This window comes from Pagrus pagrus, assembly GCF_965226575.1.
Source record: "Pagrus pagrus genome assembly, chromosome: 3".
In the NCBI taxonomy this organism is placed as follows: domain Eukaryota; kingdom Metazoa; phylum Chordata; class Actinopteri; order Spariformes; family Sparidae; genus Pagrus; species Pagrus pagrus.
This window is the reverse complement of record NC_140187.1, coordinates 13856155-13874952: the sequence shown is the minus strand read 5'-3', so window position 1 is coordinate 13874952 and position 18798 is coordinate 13856155. Positions and strand designations below refer to the sequence as shown.

Genomic DNA, 18798 nt, shown 5'->3' with positions numbered 1-18798 from the left:
AATAAATGATAAGCCCCTGGGGTCAGTTTGTTACCAGCTAATTGTTAGCATGGCAAGAATGTTGTCATGTGTCCCGTTGGTCAACAGAGGCAGCAGTCATTTTCCATTACCCGAAATAAGATATGATTGACATGATTAGATATGATAAGCAAAAAATTCAACATTGACAAACCTCACAGTTTATATATGAAAGTTGGATAAGATATTTAGATACATGTTTGTTTTAAAGACTGAAAGAGTAAATGTGACAGATGTCACTGCTGTGCACACAAGACATCCTTTAACCTTTCCTGTTCCCTTCTGAGTCTCAGCTTACCGCTCAGAAGAGGTTTCCATCGCACAATCACATCTGAGTTGTGTTCCAGGGTGTTGCGTACCTGTAATAACATACAGTAGATATCTGCAGCCACTGTCCGCCTCATGTTTTTTTCCCTGAATGCTGTCAACAAGATTCAGCAGGCAGGCTGAGGGGAAGGAGGAAAGAGCTGATATGATCGGAGACAGAGAGAGGAAAAAGATTTGCGTTACTAAATTGATAGAGCAAATGGTGAAGACAGCACAAAACGGATAGACTTAAGGTGAGTTTGTGAGAAGAGTCAGACGGTTTTCCCCGAATGGTAAAAGAGAAGTTGCGTTGCTGTGTATTTTTATAGTCCATAGTCCATGTTCCCGTTGTACTGTGATGGTTGCACACTGATCATGGCTTGGGACTTAAATATGACCTAGAGGAATGATGTTACGCAGGCCTGAACAATTAATCGAACTATTATCGAAACTGCAATATAATCAAGTGTGATATCCAAACTGCAGAAGGTGCTATTTTTTGAAAATGCAGACCAAATTCCCACAACAAGACATGGAAACACTTTATATTAAGGCACTGCGTCTTTCTCTCCCCATACTTTCTCTGTCTACACTGTATGCTGTGCAATAACGGCCAAATTATACAGAATAATCTTCAAAACAGAATTTATGGCAAAGATTTAATTCTAATTTCCCCATTTTCAACAGAAAGCACTCAATATTAAGCACATTTGCCTTCTAAAAACAAAAGTACTGCGGATTTTTGATGGGATATAACATTTTTTTATAGTACATATATTCATATCTACCTTTCCTGCATAATCTTACAGTTTGACCAGGCTTGTATTTTATAATCTACACTATATTTTACAGGGAATCCAATTACATAATGGTTGAATCTGAACATATCTACAGGAAGTGAATGTGGAGCCTCTGTTTAATCATAAACTTAATCTTAGATTTGTTATCGTCTGACAGGTTTTCCACACACAAAGAGTCAACACAAAGGTGGGAAATGACCGAATAGCTTCACCTCCAAACAATAACCTGTTGTTATCATTGTTTTGGTGCAGCAACCTGATATTTCTCAGGAACACTCCTTCTGTAATGGTGGAAATTACCCTCTGAATGCTCAGAAAGATGATGTAATCGTCTTCACGGGAAGCTTTGTTCCCTGGTGGCACGTTTCAGGGTGCAATCCGGACATTTGGATCCACCTGTATAGGATTTGCATAACGTTTGACATGTAGATGTTTAAAAATAGACATCCTGTAACCTGTAGAAATGATAACTTGTCAAACAGGTCTGACTTTGTCAGGTGTTTGTAGACATTAATCTTATCACGCGTAATCTAAACCTTCCCGCAGCCTGGAGGTTTGTGTAAAAAGTCACAGTTAAGTAACAACCCTGATACCAAGAGCTGAGACGACACATTTCAGAGTGTCTTCAATCCATTATGCCATCGTGAAAACAAAGTAATGGTGTGTTGGTGTCATAACAGAGGGCGCTGTCAAGTGATCGAGGATTTGACCTATGATCTCTTTCACTCAGGTGTTTTTAATCAAGTCTGACGACGGTTACTCCTCCTTTAACCTCATCAACAGCGATCATTTTATAAGTAAATCAATGAAAAGACTGAAGAGAAGCAGGAAAAATGAGGAAGGCAGAAACCAAGTCACCCCTCTTCTTTTACACTCCACCATCATCGTCCCGTGGTCCTTTATTCTGCCAGTGTTGTGTCACAACACCGGAGCGTGTTAATAAAGCATTAGGATGAATCACCACCTGGCCTGTGTGTTGTTATCCAGACACACCCACCTCCCGGGAGAAGCTCAGACCTGTTCGGAGAGACACACAACGCCGCAAGGGATGAAGTAGGCGCGGCAGCTCCTTGTCCTGATAGATTACATGAATAAATAGACAGGCAGGAAGTAAGGGGGGTAATGACAGGAAGGCACGTATTCTCCACCTGAGATGAAGGGATGTTGTGTACCCACACCAATAAATGAAAAGATGGGTGAAGCGGTGGGTGCACTGGTGGGTCCTAAACATTAGAAATTATAAACCAGTTCACACCTATTCATTATTGTTTATTGTTTACACAGGAGAGTTCATTTTACTTGGATACAGGAGTTTCTAAGTTGCCACATACTGCCTTTTCCTGAAGCTGACATTACTACAGTGCAGGTCATCAGCTGTTTACTCCTGAGTCATGCTGTGGAAACGGTGAGCAGAAAAGGTTATTACCACAGTGGGAGAAGTTATGTGTAACAACTTGTTCCTATGGAAGAAAGAGGTGGAATTCTGTCAACTTGTTGTGTAACCATTAATCTCCTTAGTATACTTATTCAGTCTTAGAGCGTGCCAAGCCAGAACAAAGACACTGTGTTAGAGACTTTGTTTCCCCTTTTTAAATCAATTTCAAGTCAAGTGTTTGTGAAAAATGAAAAACGCATGGAAACAAATTACGCATCTGCTAACCAGCAGTGATAAGTGTCAGCCAGTCGTTAATTATTTTATTTGATCAGTGCTATCATGAGCACTTTGTGGTGCAAAAACAGATTTGTTTTATTTTTTTAAGATTTCTTTTATTGTGATTGGGAAAATGTACTTTAATTGACAATGTGATGCATTTTGTAACAGTAAAGACAGAGTACAGAGTCGTGCATGACAGACAACAAAAAAGGTTAAAAAATACATTAAAAAATGTAGAAATGAAGTCTGATACACAGTTCACAAGCTGTTGATTCACAATTTACCAGTATGGATTTTATTGTTTTACCTTGATGAAAAACATTTTGACCCTATCTTTTTGGATAATGCAGGAAAGGATCATCCTACGTCATTTCTCCATTTTAAGGTGGAGATTTCACCTCTCTGAATAATTCCAGGCTCATCTCTTAACTTGTATTGACAGTATCTCTTGTTTTATTCATTTAGTTTTAGATTGAGTCTGTTTTTGTTGGTATACATGATTGTTCAGTCTATAACTATTACAGTGTCATTGCCATTTATGTCTAAAAATACAAAATAAAGCACAACGTGCTCGACTCACATAATGACTTGAATGCGGAGTGCTGAATCGTTATTGTACTGAATAGGCAAAAAAGAAAAATAAAGGAAAGCACTCCCATTAAAATGTTTAATATCGACTTTCTTTCTTTTTTGCCCATTCATGTCTTATTAAAGAAGTCTCTAACTCAGTGTGACTCAACCTGGTTAAAATAAAGATTAAAACCCTCCTTCATGCAGGGGTCCAGGCGCAGGAGCACTGCTTAAATTGTCATGCAATGCAACAAATTCACATGTATTGTATTGACTGTATTGCTGATAAATCCTTTGGTCATGAAGAGACAACTTATTGGAATAAAAATGCTCTATTTTAAAGGAAACAGTCAAAAAGTGACGAAGAGAAAGTCATTGTCCATGAATACAAATGGGGGACTGCAGCTCCTTCTGAATTTAGATATTGTAAATAATTTAATTGTAAACAAACTGTGTTTAAATAGTGTTAAAACTAAAGTGTTTCCCCTTTCTGTCCTGGAAACGGGCTAAGAAGAGGATTTGCTTTGATTTTTATCTATTTATTTTCCTATGTATTAGTCTATTATCAGATTCTTTATGACTCTATTGTCTAAAACATTTAGGAAGTTTTTCAAGTATCCCACTGAATCCAAGATACAGATATAGAGTCAGACAAACCCCTGGAGAGAGTTCATATGCAGCTGCTATAGTCATTAGCAGTGGCTGAAAATACATTTGTATAGTATAATTAATAGAATAATAATTGTGACACACCATCATTAGTTTTTTCTGTGAAAATATACTTTTAATTGCACTGATTTGTCTCAATAAATCAGAAGTCTGTTGTGGAAAAAAGTATCTCCAGCCTTTTATTTTCCACTTCCTGTTGTTATGACAGCCAGTTTTTTAAGTTTGAGACACGTCCTCTAACTGTGAGCACACTGGTCTAAAGGCCATATGGGGGCACCAGTCTGTTGCTTTCTGTCTTTCATCCTCAACTGTAGTGAAATGAATGACTTTTTGTTCCCAGTCTGAAAACGTTGAGGATGTTCACATGACTGCTTGTGACATGAACCAGTTGAGCTGTCTTATCAGAGTTTTGTGGTTTAAAGTTCCTGAAAAGTGACACCGATCAAACTGGAACTTCAGCAGCTTAATTTTTACTTCCCGCAGCAACTTTCTTTGTTGGCTGCCACACACTTGTTGAGTTGAATAAATTCCAGTTTCAGGCCTCTTACTTTTCAGAGCCTCTGAGTTAGCCAGCTGTAGTAGCAGCACTGAATGAACCCTCTGTCTGAACTCGGCCCGTCTGTGTGTGTGAAACTGAAACAATGGGCGTCCAATGAGACAAGAACCATGTTCCTTAGTTCTGAGCCTCCGTTAGAGGAGGGGGCCGCGAGGGAGGAGGGGAGAGGCCTTTTGTGTGTATTTGTGTGCTTGTGTGTGCATGTAAGAGACATGGGGGAGGTGTTTGGAAAGATGTGGAAAGATGTGTGTTTTGTGAAGCAGAGTTGGGTAGATGTATGAGTGTAGACGCATACATAAGGCTTTTGTTTTGTAGTTGTGGCTTGTGTGTGTGGATGAGAGAGTGGGTGAGGGTCCGGGGGTAAAGTAATCTGTACAATTAGTCTGTTAATCCAGTTTTGAGAGGTTAGGAGAGGCCTGTGGTGAGACAGAGGTCAGTGAAGCAGCCATTAATGTGGGCTTAAATGCAAGATAGCGACCACATTTAAAGGAGCACTATGCGGTTTTGGGGAGGAAGTTTGAATCAGAAGAGAAAAGATCTTTTTTTTGTGCCTAAACAAACTAAATAAACAAACTCTCTTCGTTTTCATGACTGAATAAACTGAATAAACAAACTGACCTTAAAGGACAACACAATTTCATACTGTTTTACTTTGTATATATGTGGCGGACCGTGCCACCTTTCTAGCTTCAAACAGTGTTCTGGGGACCTTATTGTCCTCTGAGGACAGTCTGTTTATTCAGTTATGAAAAAAAAAAAAAAACATTTCCGAGTTTGTATATTTACCTCATTGATATTGTAAATATTAAGATTCTGAGTTTGAATTTCTTCTCCGAAACTATATAGTGCCCCTTTAAACTGCTTAACCTGCCTGAAAGCTTTATCTCATCTTTAAAATATTTCCCTCTAGGTTCCTCTTAATTTAGTTTCTTCCTGTTTTTTCTTGTCCTGCTCGTCTACCAAGGAAAATAGCTGAAGTGCAACACTGGATAGCAAGACTGATGCAGTATCTGACTGATTCTTTTTTATATTTTTATCTTTTCCTGTGTTGCTTTCAGAATACCATACGTTTCATTCTGACTTAAAATCTGGGTCATATCTGTTGTGACATTTTCTTCTTCGGGTGTGTGTCACACACACATGATGAATGCGTGTTTCTGTGTAAACTCACACTCTAAAGCTCAGCCACACCCTGCTCATTATGTTCTCAGTCTAATACCCAGAGGAAACTCGTTTCTACTCTTTTCTTACAAACCGTGTAATCGGATGACAGTCATATTCACGTTCTATTCATCTATTTCCTCTTTTCATCCCATTTGCCTCCTGCTTTCCACATCAGTCCCTGGTATTGAAGATAAAAACCTGGATATAGCGCGTCTCAAGCACTGGGGGGCAGAAGAGAACCACTCTGAGACTTCACTGGGCCCCGGTGACTTTTTATGGTCATTGAAATAAACACAGTGAAGTTTGTTTTCCCTCCATTTCTGCTAACTATAGGCAATTTATTCTGATTGCACATACAATTTTTAGGTTGTATCATCTATTTTTGTTTCTACACGTGTCCATGTACCTTCTTGAGGTGTCTTTGTGGTCGTACTTAGTCAGGTGGTTCCCAAATTTTGCTACAACCACAAATTATTATTGCAATATAAAACTATACAACATATAATGAATGAGTTTTTAATTTACTACATCAGCCCTTTGTACAGATTCATTTCCTAATACAGAGGCAAATTTTACTTCCTTTAAAAACTTTCCAGAGAAACAAAAATAAACATGTACAGAGTGATTAGATAACATTTTTTAGTCTGTTTTTCACTGATATGAATACAGAAAATACTGCCTACGTCTATTAGTTTTAAAGGCACACTGCGTAGTTTTGAGGAAAAAATGTAATTTTAAAATGCCTAAACAAACTAAATAAACAAACTGTCTTTGTTTTCATGACTGAATAAACTAAATAATCTTAAAGGACAACACAATTTCTTACTGTTGTACTTTGTTTATATTTGGCGGACCCTGCCACCTTTCAAACTACACACACCTCTGAGAACAGCTTTTTTAACTCAGTTATGGAAAAGATAAATAATTCTGAGATTGTGTCATTACCTCATTATTATTGTAAATATGTGTTTGAATTCCTTCTCCAAAACTACATAGTGCCCCTTTAAGGATCTGACACATAAAAACAATGCAGACTGAGGGGAAGCAACCATTTTAGCCAAAATGAAAAGGTTTATAAGCAGAAACCTCGTAAAGAGAAGCACATTTTTCCTTCCTGGTGAGTTTTTTCCTCTCCATTCCTCAGTTGTTTTTTTTTTTTAATCATCTCCTTGCTTGCAGTTCATTTATAGTGACTTATCAAACTTTACAACTTCTGTGCTATCTCTTTAACTTTCCTGCAGGGACTCACACCCTGTGATAGCAACCGTAACATACTTTTATGACACTTTTTATCGCCTCAGTTATCACATCTGTATTCTTAGAGGGGGACTCCATGTGTGCCTCAGCAATCTTCGGCTTCAGCATTGGGACTTGTGACACTTTTTAAAAAAAAAAAAAAATTCTGTTAAAGTAGGATAAGTGCAGCTCTTTTAGGGCCTCTCTCTTCCCTCGCTTTCTCTGTGTGCCTCAGTGTGTTTGGAGAGGCTGATCTTGCGCGTAAAACATCCCTGATATTTGAGGCGCTCCAGGGATTTAGCGAGCATGCCCAGTGCGCCCCTCTCAGCGGCAGAGGAAACCACTGGTGCAGCATAGGAGTCATACCAAGCATAGCCTGCGTGTCAGTGCAGTCGACTTACAGCTGGCTGTGAGGAGAACTGACGCTACTCTTTTTGTGTTTGCTCTTTTATCACCGCGATACATTCACCCGCATTTAAAAAGAAAACAAAGAAAAGTATCTCAAAGTCGTTAGAATAACTGCGGATATCCGGTTTCTGTCCTCTCTGTGGGGTTTTATTTTTTATTACACGAACTAAAGTTGGAGGCTGGGCCTTTAGCTTTTTTGACCATCGCTCGAGAAGAGAAGAGACGAGAAGAGGAGAAAAAAAGCTGGCCTTTTTTCCCCGTAAAAAACTCGATAAATGCTACTAACGAAAATGGACCTGTTGAACTACCAGTACCTGGACAAAATGAACAACAACATCGGCATCCTCTGCTACGAAGGTAAAGTGAGTGTTTTTGCGGGTGTCCCTGCGGTTGTTTTTTTTAAACCGCTGCCGCTACGCTGCGAGTTAACGTTAGCGACGTAACTACTAGTTGAGTCGAAGTTTTACCTGGAGTCGGTCACGCTTTGCTGCTACTTTTCACAAGCCTTGGAGAGAAAACGATGTTTATTTCATCACACGTTGGTTAAATTAATCTCGGCACCATTTATAAACGCGGTTCAACTTTTCAGGTTCGAACTTCCAACGTACGTTAATTTTCCACTGAACGTAGTTGTTGCCGCTAGCAACGTACAGCAGTTAGCCTCAGTTTTCACTTTTGGCTAAGCTAGCACGCTTATTTGCTCGTTATCTCAATGGACTGGATGTGTGTTTATAAGCTTGACTTATAATTTCTGCTCTGAAGAAAGACCTGGCAAATGATTGAGATGAAACGCTGAATAATAGACGGTGTGAGCCATGCATGTGTGGGTTTAATGGCTCTCCTATGGCTGACTCACTCCATTACTAGTTGCTCAGTTATTCTGACTTTCTGCTCTCTGTTATTCATATCAGCCTCCCGCATTCCTGGCTTTGTCATGTTTGTGGTTTAATGTCTGACTTTGGCGGAATCAGAAGTATCAAGGGTTGACACCATGTGTTGTTTACAGATTTGAGCTCAGTAGAACAAACTGATTTTGCGTTGGAAAGTCTGTTTCTGTTGTTAAAGGTGCACTGTGTAGATTTGGGGAAGACATTTTGATCAGAAGAGAAAGATCTTCATTTTTATTTTTTTTAAATGCCCCCAAAAAACTTTCTTGTTCATGACTGAATAAACAAGCTGACCTCAAAGGACAAAACTATTTCATACTGTTTTACCTTGTTTATGTGTGGCGGACCCTGCCACCTTTCTAGTTTCAAACAATGTTCTGGGGACCTTATTTTCCTCTGAGAACAGCTTGTTTATTCATTTATGGTGGGGAAAAATGTATTATTAGCTTATTACTAATGTAAATATTGAAATTCTGAGTTTGACTTTCTTCAAAACTACATAGTGCCCCTTTAACCTGCGTAAAGCCCAGCATAGAAAAGTAAATCCACCTGTTTGGATCCAATTGTTAATTCATTTATAGAAAATAATAATATTTCTGAGTTTGTATTATTTTAAATATTACAATTCTGAGTTTGAAGGTCTTCTCTAAAACCACATAGTGCCTCTTTAAGAGCTGGGATTTTTTTCTCGTACTTCTCATCTCTCCTCTTCACTTCTTTCTGCTGTGAACTACAAGGTATTTCTAACATGAGCAGAATAGGATTTCATGTTATGTCATGAACGCACAGAGCAGGAGCTTTGATATCTTAGCTTGACTGCCTTTGGAGTAGTGTGACTCCCGTCCTCTGCTCTGTCAGTGTTCACATGTTAGGGGTTGTAATATCATCTAGTAGTCTTTCAGGGGGCCAAATACAAGTGCTTTCCTCTGTCCTCCTGCCCCTGACTTCTACTGCAAAGTGCAGAATTAACTCTAGCAAGTCCATTTTAAGAGCCGATTTTAAGAAGAACTGCAGCGAATGATATGTTTTAAAGTCAGGTGTTACTACACATGACCGGGTAGAAAGAAAATGTTGGGTTTATTAATAGTAAAGATCTGTTGAAGTTGGTGACTAGTGATTAATCTCCATCTGAGGTTGACTTATATAAAATGCAAAAGCTGTAGCAACACAAATCAAAACATTTTCATGCAAAACTGATCAGTAGGCTTTATTTTTGTTTTCATCTCAGCCCATTTTTCCTCACACTACTACTGTGCCACAGCTAGCAGCTCCTCTCTACATGCAACATATAATGAACTTGTAGTAGCTCTCCTATTTAGACTGCATGACTGAAAAGCATTTTGCAGATTTGCACGGAGGGTCAGAGAGGCTGTTCGGCAGGTGGCCAAGTACCATTTTACAGAGTAGGTAGAAGATGACAAGGTTTTTTTAGTAGAAGTTAAAAAAGCACGTAATTTATGCTCTCTGTCAACAGAGTTGGACTCGTGTCTGTTTCCAATGCATTGCAGGAATAATTGTGTTTTGTTGCTGTAAATGCTGTTTGACAAACTTGCTTTTAGGCATGTGATTTTTCAAGGTGTGCTCAGGAGTTTGAGCTTACTGTCACTGAAATTTCACCAAAATGCCATGTGTGTCCACTCTTGATGATGTAGCAGATAAGAGTGCCCCTTGTCTAGGATTGAAGTGTTTTCTGTGTCACTGCTGTGCTTCATCTTCCTCAGATTTAATCCTGTATCTCAGTGAAGAAAATTACAGGAGTAAAGAGGGAAGAGGACTACTTTTTAGTCCTATTTTTATACTTGTATATCCCTTGGGTGTGTCTTTTATGAGCTGGGTTTAGACACAATGCTTTATTTCTATCTCTGGAAGCACATCTCTTCAGGATTAACCCATATATTTGTTTTTCCGGGTGTTATTTGTGTTGTTTTTAGCTGACTGAGCTTAAAAACCCGACTCCATCATGTGCCTCATGATAAGAAAACAGAGATACAATAACAGGAGAAGGAGGCCAATGAGTAAAAAGAGTGAAAGAAGAGCCCTTCATGTTCAAACATGTTGAGCCAAGCAGGGGTTGGAGGAGCTTTGTGATCGTGTGGGTGTTCTGGCTTGTTGTTGAATGCATGAGCACTCACATGCAAATAAATTCCCCCACAGACACACACATACATGCTCATATATACTGGTACACTGCCCCAAGAGCTTCAGTGTGATAAAAGCAGACATGACACTTATTATCTTATTGTAATAGTGGTGTAGCCTGAGCAAGACAAGTGTGACGTGTGTCAATACAGCATGTGGCCTATTTTTTGTTTTTAATGCCTGCCTTTAATGTACATCATGACAAAATCAAACCTACACTCTACATAATCTGACGCCTTTGGATTATTGCCTTAATATAATAGTTGGAATAAATTGTTTGGATAGTTTGCATTAATGTAAGGTTTAATGATTTGTTTGAGGATCATTTGATTTTGGGATAGTGAAGGATGGCAAGAGTGGCATACAGAAAGCACCTTGTCTTTGTCATTAAAAAAGTAAGAAACAACATAAATTGATTTGTTGTTGGGGTCCATGCATTGACACATAAAGTTTAGTAAAGGGTAGCATATTGCGATTATTTAGGACAATAGGATTGGGAATGACTCTGTGACTTTTCTGGCCCATGGATGTCAAACCAATTGACAAACAGAATCAGACGTAGGTGTTTGTATGCTTTAGTAAATTGAAAGGATATTAATTCATGGTGTGTTAATTGGGTTATGGTACCACAGATTTGTGATCTTCATGTGACTGTCAAGGTTTGGATGAATGAGTCCAAAGATGATGGATGGAACAGGTTTGCATATTACTTCTGGGATTTCATGCTTAATCATAAACGGTACTCAACCCTATGCATGCATGACAGATTTCAATTATTTATCAGCAGTAAACACAACAAACAAAGCACTTGGCCTTGAAGTGCTGGCAGTCAATGCTTATGATGCCAGAAAGCATGGCAGGAAAAGATGAAAAGAGTTCTCATTGCTGAAGTTTAAAACAAGAGTATGAATTTCTAGTTGTAAAGCTGTGATTGATTGTTATTAAAGGATAAATACAAGGCTAACATGACAACAACAATGACTTTCCTTTCTTGGCTAACAGCAGAATAACTGTAATAAAAATAGCCGCAGCTTGTACTTGTATACTGCATAAAATACTACTGCAATGCCACACCAGATTATTGCTCCAATTTATTTATAAATCGTTTTGTTTCCCAGCCATATGAAACTGTGGAGTTGCTTATATTTTTGGAAGTGATTGACTTGCTCTCAGTTTTTGTTTATGCACTATATGACCACCCTGCAGTGTTTTAGCACTTTCTCTGTTTGTCCATCTGTCTCTCCCTCTGCAGCTCTCCCTTTCTCTTTCTGTAAAGCTGCTATCAGTTGTAGTCCTGGCAGTGAGGGGTGCAGGGGAATGCTGACTGTCCCTTTTTCGCTGCTGAGCAGGAGAAAACAAACAAGGTTGAAAAACCTCCTCAAAGCCATGTACTTTTGTCAACCTCTCTCTCCCTCTTTGTCCGTCTGTCTTGCTCTCCCTTCCTCCCTCTGCCAGAGATCAAACCAATCTAACATCCGGTTTAAAAGTTCAGCTCACACAGACAAGAACTTCTGTTGAAAGGCTTTTCTGTGTGTCCTTTTAAGTATTTAAAGCCCAGAACCTCTATGGACTTAAAAAATAAAGGCAACCCTGAGGGGTAAGTTCAGGTTTCTGAGAAACTCTGCCAAAAATAATCAATTTGCTGCTTTGCAGAGAAGGAAGAGGACATCATCTTTTTTTTAGTATCTGAAGGGAGAAAGAAGAGAGAGGGAAAGAGAGAGGGAAATGGAGAGATAGAGAGGTTCGCCCCCGTTTGTAATCCAATCTCATCCTGATTTCAAGCTGTTTGAAGTTCTGTCAAGAGAAATAGGCTTTGATCATGTGGATCTAATGAACTGAGAGAGCAGAGAGGGGAAAAAGGTAGAGTGGAGTTTTACTTCTAACAGGCCTCCTTCTACTGATTGGCTGCTGGTTGGATGAAAAAAAAAAGCATTTCTTGTAATATTGCAGTGTTCTTTATTTACAGAACAAATATGTGGGATGGATATGCCTATGAACTACAGTACCTTGAGTCTGTTTTAAGCTATAGCTAATTTTCTCATGTGTTACACAGCATGTCTTCTTGTCAGTTGTTTTATGAGTACTTGGCTTCTTTCCTCATCTGTATTTTGATTTTAAGGTAAATTACATGAAAGACAGATGAGGATGGCAAAGTTGAGTCACGTCACACACATTACACATGTAGTTTATCATGTATGGCTAGCTATCTAATGCAGTCTAAGTCATTATTGCTGAAGCTTGAAGATTTTGTTGAAGCACAGACTACATCCTCCAAAGAAGAAGAACAACAAAAACAGACCATCATAACCTTCACAAATGTAGGATTTATTGCGGGGTTGCAGTGGATTTATATAGGTGCACCTAACTGGAGTGCTATGTTGCTCAGGTTCACTGTTCAGCAGCATTTACATTAACAGTGTTTGACTCTGCTGCCAAATGTCTTATTTGTTTGCAGGGGAAACAGTCAAAGATCCTTCCCCCCAGCCCCCCCCGATAGCTTCACTCCTGAACCTCTGATAAGCTATTATGCGTCCTGGATCCTGATTGGACGGTGTGGTGTCCCTTCTTTTATAGCCATCCCTCTGTCCTGCCAAAACAATGATGTCACCCTTGTTGCCATGGTACACAGTGGGGCGAGCAGGAACATGCCAGAGAGAGAGGGAGAGGAGATGTTGCTGTGTTTTGGAGGCCATGCTAAAACTACACATGCAAAGACAAACAGTGGAGCAATAGAGCGCATTTTACTACACTACAAAACCTTTTCTGTGTGTGTGTGTGCGTGTGTGTGTGTGTGTGTGTGTGTGTGTGTGTGTGTGTGTGTGTGTGTGTGAGAACACTAAAGCTTTCTGAACGACTTAATGATTACAGTCATTTTCAGATTGGTTTAAACTGGTTTTCACTCAGATTTCATGACTTCATACATCCAACAGTGATTGCCTTTCCCTACTCCAAAACAATCTATTCACTGTAGTTTACAGTACAGCCTGATACTGATACTGGATTTTTGGGGGCCGATACCAATATTGTGGGGGTAAATAAAAACTCTAGATGGTTATTGTATACACAGAGTATGTGCATGTGCAGTGTTTGGAACTTTTATATAAAAAAATACATAAATATTTCTTAAAGAGTAATCAACATTCGTTTAATATTGTTTGTAATATAAAAGATATTGGAAATGAATCAGGAGTGACCAATTGGTGTTTCACTATGGGAGCAGTTATGGAGAAAGCTGCAGTAGGAATGGGCGTTTAAGACTTTATGTTGTGTTTTGGGTGAAGTCAGACAGATACATGAAGCTGGAGCAGTGGAAAGTCCCCGTGCTGAGACAGAGCCAGTGGTAGTTTTCCTGATTCTCTTCTGCTCTTACTCCCACTCACTGACAGCTCTGTAGGCCTTCTGTACCAGGACAAGACTGGAGGAAAGCAGAGAGACTCAGACACACAGAGAGAAATAGTTCACACCACATGCACGTATATGCAGAACCCATCCACAACTATTTCTTCCAAAACATTCCCTACCAAATACTCCTCTTCTTCTGCCAGAGGTTTGTGCCTCGCTCAGTAAACTGTACAAGTCAACAAATTCAAAGTTTGAGCTGGAACGCAGCCTGTGCAGTGACACTGTCATGAAGTAGTTTTTGTGGTCGACTTGTTTAAAGTGGCAATAAAACAGCTGCCTTCTACTTTAAAAATACCATAATTTTGACTAATTCCCATAATTCACATTCATGGCTCAGCACTCTGTTGGGAGTGTGAGCACGTGACAGCAACAGCACGAGTGTTAGTTCATTCTCAGCCATGTTTGAAATGACCATAAGTATAGTCAACTGTTGTTCTGCAAACTCGATGAAAATTCAAACTGTACAATAACACAGTTGTTTTATTAATTGTATTAAAATTCTGCCTGGTTTAATCGTATCCTTCTCTTTTGGAGTTTGTGTTAAGGCGAAGTTAACAATTCTCAAACTTTGGAATGGACATCATTAGTAACTATCTCCATTCTCTTTTGTCTCCCCCCTTGCAGGTGAAGCAGCTTTGAGAGGGGACCCCAGACTCCAGTCCCTGTCTTTGTCCTCGTCTTCCTCCTCCTCATCATCCTCCTCTTCTTCGTCGTCATCTTCCTCATCCTCCATCTCCAGCCACAGGACAGGTCCTCCTCCCATCAGCCCCACCAAGAGGAAGCTGAGCGGGGACCAGGGGGACAGCGACATGGACGACAACGAGCATGTGGCAAAGATGAGCCGACTGTTTGCTGCACAGCTGTGAGTACACGTACTGAGGAACACACGTTTGTTGTTGCATGTGGGAACAGGCACTTTCTAATGAAAACCATAATGGAGGCCTTTATTTAGTTCTTTTCTAAATGCTCATTTCCTGAAGTGCTAGTTAAAAACATCTCCAATTTTCTATCCTTGCACCCTTTTCAGTCTCTATCCATCTGTCTCTCTCTTTCACTGCTTTTAAAAGAAGTCATTTTGACTTATGTTTCTTTTGGCCATATATCTGCGGGCTACTCGCTTGGTGAAGCTGCTCACAGGCAGGCTTTCTCAGATGTCCCAGTTTGGACTCCAGGGTGCTCGGCCAGGTTTAGCTGGCTCTGCAGCGTTCTCCTTATAGCCGCAGATCTCTGTAGGCTTGGAAACAGGGTCTGCACAACAGAAAGATTACTCACATCTCCAACGTTCCCACATTCCCACTTCCAGAGATTCCAGAGATTCTGGAGCACTTAATGGTGGTAAGGGATTGCTTGAGCTGGGGGGCCGGGGGGCAGTGGAGTCAAAGCCCCCCCTCTCACCCTGTCTCTCTCCATTTCTTTCTGGGTTTGACTGAGTCAGTCATGGGACTCCAGCCATTGCTATTTATTGCAGGGACAGTCAAGGAGGTGTTAGAGCTGTGCAGTTGTGCATGCATGCTAACTCGTAGCAATATGCCCTGTTGCTGAAAATAGTAGTAATGTTAGGAATAAATGATAGCTGTTGATTTTATATCAGTCGGCTGTTTGTCAGTCAACATGGCTGCAGGATGACACAATGGAACACAGTAGCATAGATTCACTGGATATACTGGAAGCCCTGGATTAAGAGAATAGCACAGTTACGGGCAGTGTATTTATGTGGTAAAGCATGTGCAAATACTCATGCAGTACTAGTGCCAGACTGATGATTAGGGCCAATATTCAGCATTTTTTAAATTATTGGTATTATTGGTGTTTATTGTGTCAGATTGCCGATAAAATAAGTCAATTTAAAAATACCAATACTTTGGCTCCGATGCAACGTCCTCTCTCTGGCTGTAGTCACCACTCTGTGGTCTAATCAAAGTCCTGTCCACAACACTGTCTGATTGGTTACAAGTCACAAGTAATAGCCTATCAAGACTGAATCTGCAAAGTAACTAGTAATGAAAGTTCTCAAATAAATTTAGAGGAATGGAAATTTAAAGTAATAGAAAATGGAGATACTGAAGTAAAGTAGCCCAAAATTGTACTAAAGCATAGTACTTGAGTAAATTGTACTGGTTACATTCCATCACTGGTTATTGTACATTTTGACATGAAGATTTTTATTTTTACTACCAATGTATATCCATTCTTAATAACGGTTATCGATCCACCTGATTACTAACAATCAGTATCGGCCCTGAAAAAAACACAACGATCGATCCATTTGCAGTCATTTGCATAGGCTAGCACAAAAACCTTTAGACTTCAAAGCTAACTCAAGGAAGTATCCATAGCATCATCATCCAGTCCCGTGACAAAATGATCTTTATGTTTAATATGTTTCAAACTCCTCATAACCTACATAAAGTTTCTTTGCTGTGGTTGTTTGGAATATGCTGAGTAGCATTTTTCAGCATCTTTTAAGGACTTTAAACGCGACAAAGGTAAAGCAGGAGTGGTTCATGTTTATTTGCATGTGTGACAGGACAGAGATATTTTGCACAGCTTGTGTTACAGGTGTCTCCTCAATCAAGTTGTTCCAGTGGCACAGGGGGGAAGGGTCTTTGTTCCTTCATCTTGTGACTGTCTGGTCTCACATAACAAAGGATTAGCTTGTGTGTCTTGACATTTGTGCCGAGTCGTCTTTTTTTCTGTTGTGGATGTGTCAGTGGTGAGAGAATTACCATTATACTGTTCAGAGAAACCAGGCAGTAAATCCGTCTTCCTATGGTGTTTTATTCCCTCAGTTGTCTCGGTTGTTTTTCAGTCTCTGAGATACTTTTCTTGCACCATGCGGTTAACTTCTGCATACATTGATAAGAAAATGCTCCTACTCGTGTATCACGAGTTGGATTTTATTTTGTAAGTCTGTCTGACAAAGTACAATGGGAGTTATTGTCATATCAGCTTTCAGTTGGTGTCGCAACTCCTTGCTGCAAACTCTTGATGCAACTAGTTTGTGTAGGTGACAATAAAAGTCACCTCAAAAGTCTGTGATGTTTTAAGGCTTTTCAAACCGCTCATTGTATTTCCTAGAAGTAACCCTTGATAAGCCATAATCCCTTTTATTTAATCTTCATGTTAATTATGACCTTGAAGTACTCTGATTCTAGGGCTGTAGGTTAATCTCTACCTACGAAAAGTCAATTGCTAGTTGACTTGCTGCAACTTGAAGTTAAAGTCAGGGCTCTCTACAAAGCCTCACCAAGATAATTTTTTCATCCTGGAAACCTATATGCCTCAGGGCCATCCTGAATATGTCTTATTTTTAGTCACTTAATTTAAGGCTTCTCTGAGGGCTTTCTTTCCCTGGCAGAGGTACCTGCTGAGTGACTTGTTGAAACCTGCAGTCAGAGTCAGCCTCCAAAAAGTTTTCCTTCTCGTTTGAACAGTCGTGCCTGTCCAAAGAACGGTGATTACACTAAGTGGAGAATGATAGGTTGTTGTTACAGAAAAAGTTAAGCTAAAAATAGCAGGTAAAAACAGCCTCTATAGAAAACACTGTGGGGTACGTCTTTATTTAACATGAACGAGCTTTCTGCTTCATTTAACTCATCTGTCAATTGTAGGAACAGTGATTAGGTTTAATTTGAAAACAATGGACTCCTTGGGAAAAGGCTAGACAGAAAAGCAGAAAATGAACACACACACACACACACACACACACACACACACACACACACACACACACACACACAGTTCAAATGTCCAGAGATGGTTATCTGACACCATTCTAGCTGTTGGATTTTGCTGGCTGCTTCTGTCTGTGTAGCTTGTTTTTTTTTTTGTCAGCACTGATTGCTCTGCTCAATGTTAACCCGTTTAGAAGCTTTTGTGTTCATTCACCTCTTTTTTTAAAAAAAAGAATAGGTTTCTCTGTTTTGCTTGTATGGAAAGTCCTTTTTGCTGACTATAACAGTTTGGGTTGTTTTTGCTTGAACTGCTTGTAGTTCTTCAGTCTGTAAGTTCAGTCATATTTTCGGTGAGTGTTGACACAGACGGACACCTGACACCTCAGACCTGAGGCGAGGCCATGAAGGAGGAAGCTCAGGTTTCCTTTGTTGTCCAATCACGACAAGCTGAAGTCAGGGGGAGGCACAGGCTGGGGTGAGAAAGAAGACTTTCTGAACCAACTCACTTTTTTTTTTAATGTGGGACAGCATTACTAAGCATGTTAAATGAAAGGATTTTGTTCAGTCTGTTTAACAATGTGGTTGTGAGTATATTCTCAGCAGTCTTAGTGTTTTAATAGAGTCTCTTTCTGTTTTTACTATGAAGTCACTACTGCAATACAGAAAAGTTTATGACATGGTAAATTCTACATATAAAAGTCTGATTTGAAAATATTGGCAGCTCTAGTGGAAGGCTGATGTGTGTGGGGCTGCATGTGTTTGTGCAGGTATGCACATGTGTCGTTGTGTGTCCTGTCTGTACACGCATGTGTGCTTGCCAATCTGTGATCATCTGTGTGAGTGTGTGTGTGGTGAGTGGGCTCCTTGTCAGGCAGCAGGGGCTACTTTCTCATTTTCTCGGAGGAGTAGGAGGAGTCTTGAACAAAGAAGCCTTATCCTGTCCACTGGAGCCTGCGGGCTGGAAGCTTGCTGCTGCCTGCTTGCCTGCCCGCCACCCTGCAGTTGTAGACACGCCAGTATAAAAGTCCTCTTGCTCAGCTGTTTCATCCCTACTTAGGAGTAAGAGCCAGTCATAGAGCATAGGCTTTTAATTATGGAGTAAAACTGCAGGAAGTATCAAGTATTTATTGTCTTTAATTGTAACCATAATGTTTGTTTTTCAAAAAATTATTAATATATTGCTCTGTAAATTACCAATAACAATAATTATTTTGTCAGATTATGATGAACTTAAAGAGTTGGCATTGCTTGGAGCAATTGTTCCTTTCCTGTGTTTTCTAGTTCTTTTTGCTGAAAAAAAATGGACATATGGATA

At 39.7% G+C, this 18798-nt stretch overlaps 1 protein-coding gene across 3 annotated transcripts in view; it reads left to right on the top strand.

Moving 5' to 3' along the window:
* vgll4b (vestigial-like family member 4b) overlaps positions 1-18798 on the top strand; it is a 43150-nt gene that overhangs the window by 12894 nt on the left and 11458 nt on the right. For 2 of the 3 annotated variants that reach the window (XM_084349558.1, XM_084349556.1), the window contains exon 3: positions 14434-14671. In XM_084349558.1, coding sequence (XP_084205684.1) covers positions 14434-14671 — 238 coding nt within the window. Of the gene's footprint in view, positions 1-7303; positions 7739-14433; positions 14672-18798 lie in introns of those variants that run through there. The other variant, XM_084349557.1, reaches the window with a different exon arrangement.